Here is a 15255-nt window from a genome sequence, read left to right as displayed (position 1 = left end):
TCACTCGCCAAGCTGAACGTGCTATTTCACCTTTTGAAATTATACATAGTGATGTTTGGACTTCATCTGTTGTTTCCCGAATGGGATACAAGTATTTTGTGTTGTTCATTGATGATTGTACCAGGTACACTTGGATCTATTTTCTTAGACACAAATCAGAAGTTTTTCCAACCTTTCGGTTGTTTCATACCATGGTTTGAGTTCGGTTTCAGACGCCTCCCTCTATCGGCAACTTGTGGGGTCTCTCATTTATTAAACCATGACTCATCTTGACATCTCACATGCAGTTCAAGTTGTTAGTCAATTTGTCTTTGCCCCTCGTCAACCTCATTTGACTACAGTACATCGAATCATCCGCTATGTTCGGGGCTCTTTATCATAGGGTCTTTTCTTCCCTTCATCTTCTTCTATCCAACTGAGGACCTATGCTGATGCAGATTGGGCTAGATGCCCTAACACATGTCATTCCACTATCGGGTGGTGTGTCTTCATGGGTGACTCTCTGATATCATGGAAATTCAAGAAACAGCAGACTGTTTCCAAGTCCTCTACGGAAGCAAAGTATAGGGCAATGTCATTTTTTGTAGTGAAGTTGTTTGGCTTCATCTTTATTTAAGGAGTTGGGTCATTCCCCTCCTACACCCATCCCTCTGTATGTGGACAATACTAGTGCTATTAAGATTGCCTCTAACCCCGTCTTTAATGAAAAGGACGAAGCATATTGAGGTGGACTGCCACTTTGTCTGAGACCTATTTCTTGCGAACTCTATCTCTCTCTCCCTCATGTTTTCTCTAATATGCAAGTTGCTGACATCTTCACTGTTGAGCAAGAGCAAGTGAAGAGAGGAGAGGAGAAGAGAGAAGAGAGGTGAGTCGAGTGACTGAAAGCCCTCCAGAACATAGGGGGCGAAGGAATGAATTTATTATTTATACTAGTCCAGTCGAACAATATAAACAGAAGAGAAATTACAACAGTACCCTTATGGTACTAAACCTGAATACACAAACAACTGTCAACACTCCCCCTCAAGTTGGAGCATAGATATCAATCATGCCCAACTTGTCACAAAGATCATGATGTCTGGAAAGGTTTAAACCCTATGTAAAGATGTCTGCAAGCTGGTTCTCAGAAGTGACATAGAGGGTACACACTTCGCCTGTGATAACTTTCTCTCCGATAAAATGCTTGTCAACTTCGATGTGCTTTGTTCTATCATGTAGCACCGGATTGGCAGCAATGCTTATAACTGCTTTGTTATCACAAAATAGAGTTATAGGTTTGGCCACTAGGAAACCCAACTCCCCCAACAAACTCTTTATCCACATGCCTTCAGCAACCCCGTGGGCCATAGCACGATATTCAGCTTCAGCACTGGATCTAGCCACCACATTTTGCTTTTTACTCCTCCATGTAACAAGGTTCCCTCCTATAAAGATGCAGTAGCCACTGGTAGACTTTCTGTCACTTTGGGATCCAGCCCAATCTGCATCTGTATAAACTTCAACTTTCAAATGTCCGTGCTTTTGAAATAACAAACCAGTACCCGGATACTTCTTTAGATACCGGAGGATTCTCTCCGTTGCTTCAAGATGGGAAGACCTAGGAGCATGCATTAACTGACTGAGGACACCAACAGCATATGCAATGTCTGGGCGAGTCATAGAAAGGTATAACAATCTCCCTACAAGCCTCTGAAACTGTTTCACATCCTTGAGAGATTCACCACAGTTGTCACCTAATTTATGGTTGGGGTCAATGGGAGAGTCAACTGGCTTCACCCCCATCTTCCCAGTGTCCTGAAGTAAATCTAGGACATATTTCCTTTGAGAAATGAAGATACCCTTCTTTGATCGGGCGACTTCAATTCCCAGGAAATATCTGGCAGGTCCTAGATCCTTCACTTCAAACTGAGTGGCAAGAAAAAGTTTCAATTTCTGAATTTCATCCTCCCAGTCACTAGTAACAATTATGTCATCCACATATACAATTAGAGCAGCAATTTTATCTTCTCCTTTTTTCACAAACAGTGTGTGATCTGATTGACATTGCCTGTATCCTTTCCACTGAACTGCCACATGGAATCTACTGAACCAAGCTCTTGGTGATTGTTTCAGCCCGTATAAGGACTTCTTCAACTTGCACACTTTCTGTTCATTGCCTTGAGCTAGAAAACCAGGAGGTTGAATCATGTACACTTCCTCTTCAAGGTCACCATTCAAGAATGCATTCTTGATGTCAAGCTGGTGTAAAACCCAATCCAGATTAGCCCCAAGAGAGAAAAGGACTCTAATGGAATTCATCTTGGCAATGGGGGCAAAAGTTTCTGCATAATCAACTCCATACACTTGAGTAAATCCCTTTGCCACTAAGTGAGCTTTATACCTTTCCACTGTTCCATCAGCCTTATGCTTGACTGTGAACACCCATTTACATCCAACTGGAACCTTTCCCTTAGGAAGATCAATAAGTTCCCATGTGCCATTTTTGTGAAGGGCATTAATTTCTTCCCTCATGGCATTTGTCCATTTAGGAACTGAAAGAGCTTCTGCCATATTCTTAGGGATAGGGACACTGTCAATAGAAGTAAGGAAAGCACGAAATGAGGGTGAAATGTTCTCATAGGAGACAAAGTTGGAAATGGGATGTTTAGTGGTGCACAATCTAACACCCTTCCTGTGAGCAATAGGACGGTCAAGATCATTAGCAGTAGAGGAATCATTTTCAATAGATTCAAGGACATCATTGGGAGTCAAAATACCTAAGTGAGTATGATCCTCCCCCGAGGAGTCTGCTGGCACTGGAGGTACAGCTTCCGGATTCTCTACAACGATTGAATTTGGTTGGCCTTTGCGACGACGAGAAAAAACACGAAAAAGCGGAGGGTCAGGGAGAGAGGGCAGCTGAACCAGTTTCTCCTCATGCCTACACTCCCCCTGAGGAGAAACAGGATAGAAAGGCTCATCTTCAAAGAAAGAAACATCCATGGAGACATAGAATTTACGAGAAACAGGATCAAAACAATGGTATCCCTTTTGAGTGAAGGAGTAACCAAGAAATATGCAAGGGATAGCACGAGAATCCAATTTCCCACGGGTGGGAGACAGATTTTGGACAAAACACCGGCAACCAAAGACACGAGGAGGAATAGAAAGAAGAGGAGCCTTAGGAAAGAGAAGTTGATGTGGGGCTTTGTACTCTAACCGACGAGAGGGCATACGGTTTATGAGGTAAGTGGAACAAAGAACAACTTCAAGCCAAAACCGTTTGGGAACATTCATATGAAGTAGTAAACCCCGAGCCACTTCAAGGAAATGTCGGTTCTTCCGTTCGGCCACACCATTTTGTTGTGGTGTGCGGGCACAAGAGCTACGGTGAAGGGAACCATGCGAAGCAAAAAATTCCGTGAGGTCACTATGAAAAAATTCTTTTGCATTGTCTGATTGAATAATTTGGATTTCAGTTTGAAATTGAGTGAAGACCATCCACTGGAAATCTTGAATGATTTTTGGTACTTCTTCCCTGGTTCGCATCGGGTATACCCAAGTATATCTAGAATAATCATCAATGAGGGTAATGAAATACTTGTAGCCACTCTCAGATGGTAAAGTAACAGGGCCCCATACATCAGAATGAACAATGTGAAACGAAGATTCAGATTTACTATTTCTTTGAAGAAAATGAGTTCTACAATGCTTACTCAACTGACACATTTGACAAGAAAAATCAGAAACAGACATTGACTTAAACAGTTCTGGGAATACAACTTTCAAAGACTCAAAAGACAAATGACCAAGACGACAATGCCATAAATAGACTTTTTTCTTACAGGACTGACTCATTGACTGACTCATAGACTCTGTAACATGAAGACCAGCCTTATTATCCAGCATGTAAAGTCCATCAGCCATATGACCCCTACCAATCGTCCTCCCCGAGGCTAGATCCTGAATCACACAATGAGAAGGGAAAAAAGTCACTGAGCAATTCAAGGAATTAGTAACACTACTAACAGAGAACAAATTAATGGGAAATTTTGGGACATGAAGGACATCAGAAAGGGTAAGACCAAGAGGAAGAGAGAGAGTTCCTTGACCAGCTATGAAAGAGTATGATCCATCGGCTAGTCTCACCTTGTCTCTTCCAGAAAGAGGGTGATAGGTTTGAAAGTAAGAGGACGTACCAGTCATATGTTTTGATGCTCCAGAATCAATGATCCATGGAGAGTCAGGGGTGTGAAAAGCAACATGGAAAGCAGTGGCAGGGTTACCTGACGTGGATGCAAATGAAGTTGAGGGAGGAGCATCCATCTGACGAATTGCTCTACCATAGAACTTGAAATGGTCACAGAAGGAATTCATAATATCCTCCCTCGGGTCAGGTCCAGTGAGATGTGTCTGAGTCACAGTAGAAATGGGGGGCTGATTCTCCCGAGTAGCCATGTTGGCCATGTGATGTTTCTTTGTATTTTTCTGTCCGTACTTCTTATTCACCTCTGAACCTTGCTTCTTAGTCAGATCTTGAGCCCATTTTGGTTTCCCATGAAGATCCCAACAGGTATCTTTGGTGTGTCGGGGTTTCTGGCAATGAGTGCACCACAATTTGTCCTTATCTTCTGTTTTTTTCTGGAGATCTCCTTTCTGGGAAGAAGATCCCACACCAGTAGAGACACCCCCTTTTGCAACCAACACAACAGCATCCCCACCAGGGTTGTTCATCAAATTTCTCCTGCTTTCTTCAGACTGTACAAGAGCATAGACTTCCTGAACAGATGGGAGATCCTTAGAGCTGAGAATCTGAACCCTGATAGATTCATACATAGGATTCAGACCATGTAAGAATGCAAACACCCTTTGTTGGGAGACAAGTTGCTTGTACTTCTTAGCATCCTCATCACACTTCCAATCCACACTCTGGTAGTGATCCAACTCCTTCCAGACAGATGTTAAGTCAGAGTAATAAACCGATAAACACCTCTCCCCCTGTCTACAAGTAGAAGATGCTGCCTGCATTTGATAAATTTTGGCATAGTGTCGCAATTCTGAATATGTAGACTTTGCTTGTTCCCATATTTCATTTGCAGTTTCAGCCCACATGAAATTCTTCCTGATTTGAGGTTGCATGGAAACCAAGAGCCAAGACATAACAATACTGTTCTCCTGATTCCATCTATCATATTCAGCACTCCCAGAGGATGGTTCTTTTATCCTCCCATTAATATAGCCTATCTTCCCCCTTGCAATGATGTATAATTTGATCCCTCTTGACCACTCCAGGTAATTTAAACCATCAAGAGGGACAACAGCCATAGGAAATGATAGGTCACCCCCACCCATTCCATTCAGCATCGAGGAAACTCCAGATGTGGTTGAATCTTCACTGCCCATGATATCAGAATAAAAATTGAAACAGAAACCAAAAGAGTACAGCTGTACAAGGCTATTGCAGAAATAGGTCCTTCTGACCACCGGTTTCACTGGGAGCAAAAAACAGAACACTGCTGTTGCAGTACAAGAACAAGTCCTTCTGACCTACAGTTTCACTGAGAACAAACAACAAACTGAACACTGCTGTTGCAGTACTGAAACAGGTCCTTCTAACCTACGGTTTCACTGAAACAAGTCTGCACACTGCTGTTGCAGTACAAGAACAGGTCTGAATGACCTAATTAGTAGGCCTGATAGCTAACCAGTCAAGGAGATCAACAAGGTAGCCGAACAGTCAATCAATAAGATTAATATTGAGCAGACAATCAATCGACTGAACAGACAATCAACAGTCCACAATACCAATAAAAAAAAAGTTTGAATACAGTTACTATGTTAAGGAATACAGTCACTTAACAGTAGGGCAGCCGAACAGTTCATCAAACAATAGGCAATCGAACAGACAACAGTAGGGCAGCCGAACAGTTCATCAAACAATAGGCAGCCGAACAGACAAGGATGATAGTACCTCTTTTAGTTTCAGATGATAGTCTCCCTATAAACCAGAACTCCTTCTACGAATCCTCAAACAATAGGCAGCCGAACAGAAGATGACCAATACTTCTTTTAGTTTCAGATGATAGCCTTTCTGAAGACAGAACACCCTCTACAAACCTCAAACAATAGCCTCTCTACAGTCGAGCAGACAAGAGAAGCAACTTCTGGGCTGGAAGACGAAAAGACTCTGTAACTTCTGGGTTGAACTGATTTCACCAGATTAGGAGTTCGATTGGAGACAGCACTGGATGCAACAGCAGTTAGCTTGACATCACCCTTCAGGCCTGGACGACTTGCTCTGATACCATGTTGAGCAAGAGCAAGTGAAGAGAGGAGAGGAGAAGAGAGAAGAGAGGTGAGTTGAGTGACTGAAAGCCCTCCAGAACATGGGGGGCGAATGAATTAATTTATTGTTTATACTAGTCCAGTCGAACAATATAAACAGAAGAGAAATTACAACAGTACCCTTATGGTACTAAACCTGAATACACAAACAACTGTCAACATTCACCAAGGTCATGACGAGGTCCAAACACTTATTTCTTGTAAGCAAACTGATGTCATGCCTCTGCATCAGTTTTAGGGGGAGTGTGAAGAAACTCACAGATGTACAATATTACCATAGTTCCTATTGTATTGTATCTGACTGGTGTATCTTTTATTATTTTCTCTTCAGCCCTACAAGGGCTTTTCTGTAATTATATTCTGTTGCCTTCAAGGGCCTCTCTGTAAATACTCTAATTTCACCATCTATATAAAGGCCCCTTGGGGTAGGGTCTAAGCATCCATTCTTCATCCCCAGAATTCTGTATTTTGTTCTGGGTTTGTTGGCATTTTGTGGGGTTGATGTGATGGGATATGGGTGTAAAGTTTTCAAAGAAAGTGGTTGGGAAAATGTTGATCCATAGAAAACTCCAAGATTATAAATCAATTCCAAAAGTTTATACAAGATTAAATAAAATCTAGAGATCATATAAACAATCTATATGGGCCAAGTTATGGTTTCAACATGAAAAGCTGACTTTTGACAATGGGATCCAAAATAAGTTCTCCCTAATTCCTGTAGAACAAATAACTTTCTAGCATGTTTCATTAGTTGGACATTTTTTAGGGGTGCAAGTCTAGTACCTGATTTTAAGAGTTTACACAGTATTAGGGGCTAGACCAATTCAAATTTTAACAAATCTTCAACATGAGCCTGCCCAAGTTTCACTCTTAATTGCTTTTTGGGTCATAAGATTTTCTTAATCTGTATTTTCTTGCATGTTACACAATGTCATAGATTTTTGCGCATTTTGTTATACAGTTCAGTTCCATTTTACCGGTTCTAGTTCCTTTGAACAATTTCACTATAGAATGAACAGTTTACAGAGATTTATGAGAGATGTACTTACATAAGGATCTATAAAAATCACAAAAGATTCCTTTTTCTAGAAAAAATGTTTGAAACTGCTTCTTCTCAGATATGTATGGTTAGTATATCACCTTTCAATGTAGTTCAAAATTTTCTTATCTGGGCAAACCTAAGGATGGAACTGACAAAAGTACAAGCTATAGTAATTTGTACAAAACCAATAACCTCAAGGCCCAAGGTGACAAGATGAGATCAATCTCAAACAATACAAAGGGTAGAAAACAAAAACAAGTTTCCTGCAAGAAGAGTATTGTCACATGTCAGGAAGAAAATGTATTACAAAGGAGTAACACTGGGATGTACAATAAATATTCTGGTTGGATATTTGCAACAACATAGTAGATAAGATCAGACGATCTACACTCTCCATGATCAACAACCAAACGTACAAAACTCATGTGTTAACAGTGAATATATATTTTTTTGTAAAGAATTAACAGTGAATATGCTTACATTAGATCCAACAACCATAGTCTCCAAGGATTTCATACCATTAGCTCTGAAAGTAATAGGTGATTCTGGAAGTTAAACAATAATATTTCTTTGTTCAAATAAGGTACAGGGATCTACCTGATTCCTAAAATTCCATAAAATTCATCCTCCATGCTCCGGACCACGTATTTATGAAAATCATAAGAAAGTGGCAGTCTGTGATTCTGGAAACCAGAATAGAAGGTCTAAGTAAAATAGTCCATGAGAAAAACAAAAGCAATGTAATAATATTTCTATATGAAAGGCTAAACCTGTTCTTTGTCTACCAAAAATGTAAATGATATTCGGGAAAAACAGTACATAGGTCCTGTAAATTTTGAATTTCTATAATGACATAGTATCAGAAAATAGAAGAAACTCAAAAAATTATTAAACAGTGTTATAATTCGGTTCTGCCTTAGAGTTCTGTATGTCTGAGATCAGTTATGTAGAAAGAGAAAGGTGGAAGAAAGAGAGAGAGAGAAGGGAGAAATTCTGGTTCGAACTGGAAGACTCAACATAACCTCTCCCAGTCGGCCAGGCAGTATTTATATTATTAAAATTAATTGAAAAGACATATGTGCCCTTATTTAAGTTAGGAGCACTGGTTCCAACACAACATTACAGATCAGCAACATTAAAGTAGGTATAAAGACAGAAATACCCCTACGCTAACACTCCCCCTCAAGCTGGTGAGTATATATCATATACTCCCAGCTTGTTACATATGTAGTCCACTCTTCCCCGACTCAAGCCTTTTGTAAATAAGTCAGCCCACTGATTTCCTGTATTAACATGTGTAGTGTCTAGCTCTCCATTCAGCACCTTCTCCCTCACAAAGTGACAGTCAACCTCAATGTGCTTGGTTCTTTCATGAAACACTGGATTAGAGGAGATATGAGCTGCAGCTTGATTATCACAATAGAGTTTCATTGGAGTGTTGATGTTGCACCCTACTTCCTGTAGAAGGTTCCTTAGCCACTCTAATTCACAAGCGGTGTGCGCCATAGCCCTATATTCTGCTTCTACACTGCTTCTTGCCACAACCGTCTGCTTCTTACTTTTCCGTGTCACCAGGTTACCTCCCAGAAACGTGCAATAGCCTGTAGTAGACCGCCTATCAGACATAGAACCAGCCCAGTCAGCACCAGAATACCCTTCTATTTCAAGTTTTCCGCCACTCTTGTATATCAGACCGCGACTGATGGAGGCCCATCACAAGGCCCATCTCATCCCTAGGGGCGGCAGCTCCTAGGATAAGGATAAGTTAACTAAGATCCAAGAATTCAAGATAAGCAAGGGATCCAAGAATCCAGGATTAGCAAGACTCTTCCAAGATTAGCAAGATAATGCAAGACTCTTCCAAGATTATCAAGAAAGACTCCAAGAAGCATCAAGATTAGCAAGATAATCCAAGATCCATGCACCTAGGGAGATCGGACGGAGGAGATCAAACCAAGGAGAGTTCGATCCTATCAAATTAGATGTTTAGATCTATCCTAGTTATTATTTCCTAGTTCTTTTACAAGTTCCAAATGTATTATAAATACTGCTATTTTCCCAAAGTTATTCATCAATTCATACTTTAGATTTTCAGATTTTCTTGAGTTCTCTTCTTTGAGTTTTCGCCACCTTTTCTCTCTCCTAGAGAAATCGGTGTTATTCGCTAGGTGCTAGCGAATGCCCAGTGCTTGCATAGCCAGCTCCGGTTCTCATTGCTTCCATGCTGCGTCAGGTGGTATCAAAGCAGGGAATTCGCCCAGTCATGTCCAACCAAGACGGTAGCAGTCGCAACCCACCCCGTGACGGAGATCAGGGGTTCCCAGCTGTTTGGAGAGCAATCGAAGAGCAGCGTACAGCCACACGTAACATCGAATGGCAGTTGGCAGAGGAGACTGAACAACTGCAAACCTTGTTACGGGAGGTTATCCCACGGAACCGGGAAAATCCACAGCAGATCGAAGGAGACGACCACAACAGACCACCCGTCGCTACTGCGTCTCGACGACCAGTTCTTGACGACGACAGTGATGATGATTTCGAATTTGGTGGTGCTCCAGTTCTTCCCGGCAACGACAGAAACGGTAGAAATTGGCACACTCAAGGTAATTTCAATCCTCGTAGGAATAATGATGAATTTAAACTCAAGGTAGATATTCCTACTTTTAGTGGAGATCTTGGTATAGAGGGACTTTTGGATTGGATCACAGAAGTCGATAGGTTCTTTGATTACATGGAAATACCAGAGGAACGAAGGGTAAAATTAGTAGCTTTCCGATTAAAGGGAGGCGCATCTGTTTGGTGGGAACGGATGAGAGAGACCCGGATGAGAGAAGGAAGGGGTCCTGTTCGAACCTGGAGGCGCATGAAACAATTAATCAGAGGTAGATTTTTACCTCCTGACTATGAACAATATATGTTTGAATCTTATCAGAGGTGTGCGCAGGGTTCTCGTAGTGTTAACGAATATACATCTGAATTTTTGAGATTAGCTGAAAGAAACCAATTATCTGAAAGTGATAACCAGCAGGCAGCCCGTTATCTAAGCGGTTTGAGACCGTCCATCAGAGACAAAATTGGTGTACAAATGGTTCTTAGTGTGCAGGAAGCAAGGAACCTAGCCTTGAAAGCAGAATTAATGTTCCAGGACTAGGCATGCAGTGATAATTATCGCCGGTACAGCGGGAGCGACAATAGACCGGCAACTGTCGACAGGAACAAATCTGTCCCAGTAGTACAACCTTCTCACCCGGCAAGTACAAGTAACGCCGGTAAGGCTACTACAGGAGGACATACTCGAGGTAATCCTTCCAATCCTCCTAAACCCAGTAACTCTTATGCAAGGCCTGCTCCTATTAAATGTTTTAAATGTAATGAGGTTGGACATAGATTCAGTGACTGTCCCAGGAGGAAGGCAGTTAATATGGTAGAAAGGGAGGAGGAAGAAGATATTGAGGAAGAAGTATATTGTGGACCTGATGGGGAGGATGAAGAGGGTCCATATGAACATGAGGAGTATACTTGTGTGGTAAGAAAACTAATGTTGTCCCAGAAAAATAAGGATACTTCTCAAAGGCACAGATTATTTCGTACCAGATGTACTGTCAAGGGAAAATTATTTAATTTAATTATTGACAGTGGTAACCAGGAAAATATTATTTGCAGGGATGTCATCCAACAATTACAGTTGATTCCTGAAAAACATCCCAACCCATACACAATTGGGTGGATCAAGGAAGGAGGCGGCGTACGAGTGGAAGAACGCTGCAAGGTACCTTTTCAATTGGTAAGTACCATGATGAAGCATATTGTGATATTGTAGATATGGATGCTTGCCATATTTTGTTAGGGAGGCCTTAGCAATTTGATACAGATGCAAGGCACATGGGTAGGAAGAATACCTACCAACTTGAGAAAGAAGGTACACGTTATACTTTGTTACCCATAGCAGAAAAAAATATTACAAATACTCCAAAGGCACATGAAAAGAATTTCCTTACCATCACCCATCATCATGCTGAATTTGTTAACGAATGTAAGGATACTCATGAGATACATTTGTTAGTAGTAAAAGGAGAAGATGTTAGTAATGAAAATACAATTCCAGCTGAAATACAGGGACTACTGGATGAATTTAATGATGTAGTTCCAGAGGAGTTACCAAATGAACTCCCTCCCATGAGAGATATACAGTACCATATTGATTTTGTTCCAGGTGCTAGTCTACCTAACCTCCCACATTACAGGATGAGTCCTAAGGAGAATGAAATCTTACGGGAAAAGGTAGAAGAATTATTGAAAAAGTGACACATTCAAATCAGCATGAGTCCTTGTGCAGTACCTGCCTTATTAACACCTAAGAAGGATGGCAGTTGGAGAATGTGTGTCGATAGCAGGGCCATTAACAAGATTACCATTGGGTACAAATTTCTCATTCCTAGGCTGGACGACATGCTGGACCAACTAAGCGGAGCTGTAGTTTTCTCAAAAATAGATCTCAAGAGTGGATATCATCAAATCAGGATCCGTCCCAGAGATGAATGGAAGACAGCCTTCAAGACTAGAGATGGCTTGTTCGAGTGGTTAGTCATGCCCTTTGGACTAACCAACGCATCCAGCACTTTCATGAGGCTAATGAACCAGGTATTGCGCCCCTTCATTGGTAAATTTGTGGTAGTCTATTTTGATGATATTTTGATATACAGCAAATCTATCACTGAGCATGTGGGACATATTAGGGAGGTCCTGAAAACATTGAGGGAAAATAAATTATATGCTAATTTGAAGAAATGCATCTTTATGAATGATAATTTATTATTCCTAGGATTTATTATAAGCAAGGATGGTGTGAAAGTAGATGAGGAAAAGGTGAAAGCCATTAGGGAGTGGCCGACCCCATCCACTGTCATAGATGTCAGGCGATTTCATGGGTTGGCAACCTTTTATAGGCGCTTTATTAAGAATTTTAGTAGTATCATGGCTCCCATTACTGAATGCTTGAAAAAGGGGAAATTTCAATGGGGAGAAGAACAAGAGCAAAGTTTTGCTCTCATAAAAGAAAAGTTGTGTACTGCTCCTGTTCTTGCCTTGCCAGATTTTAATAAGTTATTTGAAGTTGAATGTGATGCCAGTGGAGTTGACATAGGGGCTGTATTGTCCCAAGAGAAAAGACCCATTGCTTTCTTTAGTGAAAAATTATGTGAAGCCAGGAAAAAGTGGTCTACTTACGACAAGGAGTTTTATGCTGTGGTTAGAGCCCTGAAAACATGGGAACACTATTTGATTGCAAAAGAATTTGTTCTCTACACTGACCATCAAGCCCTAAAATATCTTAGTGGGCAAAAGCAATTAAGAAGTGATTTACATGCCAGATGGTCTGCTTTCCTAGACAAGTTCCCATATAAAATTGTGTATAAGACAGGACAGCAAAATAAAGTGGCTGATGCACTTAGCAGGCGTGTAGCTCTCATCAAGACCCTCAGCGTTGAGATTGTGGGTTTTGAGTGCCTAAAGGACTTATATGCCCAGGATGGAGACTTCCAACAGGTATGGGAGAAATGTGTGACTAACCAGCCAGCAGAGGACTTCTTTATTTATGATGAGTTCCTTATGAAAGGAGAGCAGCTGTGTATCCCTCGCACCTCCCTCCGCGAAAAGATCATCAGGGATTTGCATGGGGGTGGATTAGCAGGACACTTGGGAAGGGACAAAACAGTAGAAGCCATTAAGGGGCGATATTACTGGCTGAAATTAAGAAGGGACGTGTCTACCATCGTAAGCAGGTGCTATGTTTGTCAGACAACTAAGGGACAAACCCAGAACACAGGTCTCTACATGCCCCTACCCGTTCCTACTGCTATATGGGAAGACTTGTCCATGGATTTTGTGCTAGGCTTGCCAAAGACCCAGAGGAACATGGACTCCGTCTTCGTGGTGGTTGATAGGTTCTCAAAAATGGCTCACTTCCTCCCATGCAAGAAAACAGCAGATGCATCCGCAACAGCCAAATTATTTTTCAGGGAGATTGTTCGCTTACATGGGGTACCCAAGACCATCACTTCAGATCGTGACACACGGTTCCTCAGTCACTTTTGGATGACCCTGTGGAGGATGTTTGATTCATCCCTTAATTTCAGCAGTACAGCCCATCCGCAGACAGATGGACAAACAGAAGTGTAAACCGGGCCTTAGGAAATTTAATCCGCAGCATATGCCGGGAAAGGCCAAAACAGTGAGACTTCGCCATTGCCTAGGCTGAGTTCGCCTATAACAATGCAGTGCACAGTTCTACAGGCAGATCCCCATTCTCCATCGTATACATGAAGGTCCCTAGCCATGCACTGGACTTAGTGAAGCTACCCAGAGTACCCAGCGCAAATATCTCAGCAGAACAGATGGAAGAACAAATCCAGTCCGTCCAAGAAGCCGTGAAGCAGAAGCTAGAGCAATCCAACGCCAAGTACAAGATGGCCGCGGACAAGCACCGCCGACCTCAAGTGTTTGATGTAGGTGATGAGGTTATGGTCTTCTTAAGGAAGGAAAGGATTCCCATAGGTACTTACAACAAGTTGAAGCCTCGGAAATATGGTCCATATAAGATCGTGAAGAAGATTAATGACAATGCCTATGTGGTAGATTTGCCAGATCATATGGGTATGTCCAGGACCTTCAACGCTGCTGACCTTCATCGGTACCTGCCGGAAATAACACTCGCCTACCCTAATCACGACTCGGGGTCGAGTTCTCTCCAAGTGGGGGAGAATGATGGAGGCCCATCACAAGGCCCATCTCATCCCTAGGGGCGGCAGCTCCTAGGATAAGGATAAGTTAACTAAGATCCAAGAATTCAAGATAAGCAAGGGATCCAAGAATCCAGGATTAGCAAGACTCTTCCAAGATTAGCAAGATAATCCAAGATCCATGCACCTAGGGAGATCGGACGGAGGAGATCAAACCAAGGAGAGTTCGATCCTATCAAATTAGATGTTTAGATCTATCCTAGTTATTATTTCCTAGTTCTTTTACAATTTCCAAATGTATTATAAATACTGTTATTTTCCCAAAGTTATTCATCAATTCATACTTCAGATTTTCAGATTTTCTTGAGTTCTCTTCTTTGAGTTTTCGCCACCTTTTCTCTCTCCTAGAGAAATCGGTGTTATTCGCTAGGTGCTAGCGAACGCCCAGTGCTTGCATAGCCAGCTCTGGTTCTCATTGCTTCCACGCTGCGTCAGCGACCCGGACCCCCTTTTAGATACCTCACAATTCTCAAAATTGCATTCCAATGAGGAATCAGAGGTTTCTGCATGAACTGGCTTACCACACTAACCGCAAAAGAGATGTCTGGTCTGGTAATGGTTAGGTAGTTCAGTTTACCCACAAGTCGTCGGTATCTGCCAGGGTCTTCAAACACTTCACCCATATCACTGCTTAGCTTAGTATTTGTGTCCATGGGTGTCTCAGCTGGTTTAGCACCCAACAAGCCTGTTTCCTCTAGCAAATCAAGCACATATTTTCTCTGGCACAGGTTAATACCATACTTGGATCTCGCTACCTCTATCCCCAAGAAATATTTCAGCTTACTAAGATCCTTTGTCTGAAAATGATCCTGCAGATAAGTCTTCAGCCTGTCAATACCCATGTTATCATTCCCAGTAATAACGATATCATCTACATACACCACCAACAGTATTTTTCCTTCCGAAGAGTCATGACTAAATACAGAATGGTCAACTTTGCACTATTTCATACCAAACTTCTTTACCACCTCACTGAACCTACCAAACCATGCTCGAGGAGACTGTTTAAGCCCATATATAGCCTTCCTTAGTCTGCACACCTTACCATCCTCCCCCTGAGCAACAAACCCTGTAGGTTGCTCCATGTAG

The 15255-nt window shown here is 41.8% G+C and overlaps 1 protein-coding gene across 3 annotated transcripts in view; it reads right to left on the bottom strand.

Annotated features, from left to right (window-relative positions):
- The window catches only part of MLO4 (Seven transmembrane MLO family protein), a 118818-nt gene that overhangs the window by 84669 nt on the left and 18894 nt on the right, over positions 1 to 15255 (bottom strand). For all 3 annotated transcript variants that reach the window (XM_088888442.1, XM_088888444.1, XM_088888441.1), the window contains one exon: positions 7967 to 8052. In XM_088888442.1, coding sequence (XP_088744568.1) covers positions 7967 to 8052 — 86 coding nt within the window. The remainder of the gene's footprint in view (positions 1 to 7966; positions 8053 to 15255) is intronic.

The sequence above is a fragment of the Nelumbo nucifera genome, chromosome 5 (genome assembly GCF_055504915.1).
Source record: "Nelumbo nucifera cultivar China Antique chromosome 5, China Antique-T2T, whole genome shotgun sequence".
Classification (NCBI taxonomy): Eukaryota; Viridiplantae; Streptophyta; class Magnoliopsida; order Proteales; family Nelumbonaceae; genus Nelumbo; species Nelumbo nucifera.
This window is presented reverse-complemented; position numbering and strand designations above follow the sequence as displayed.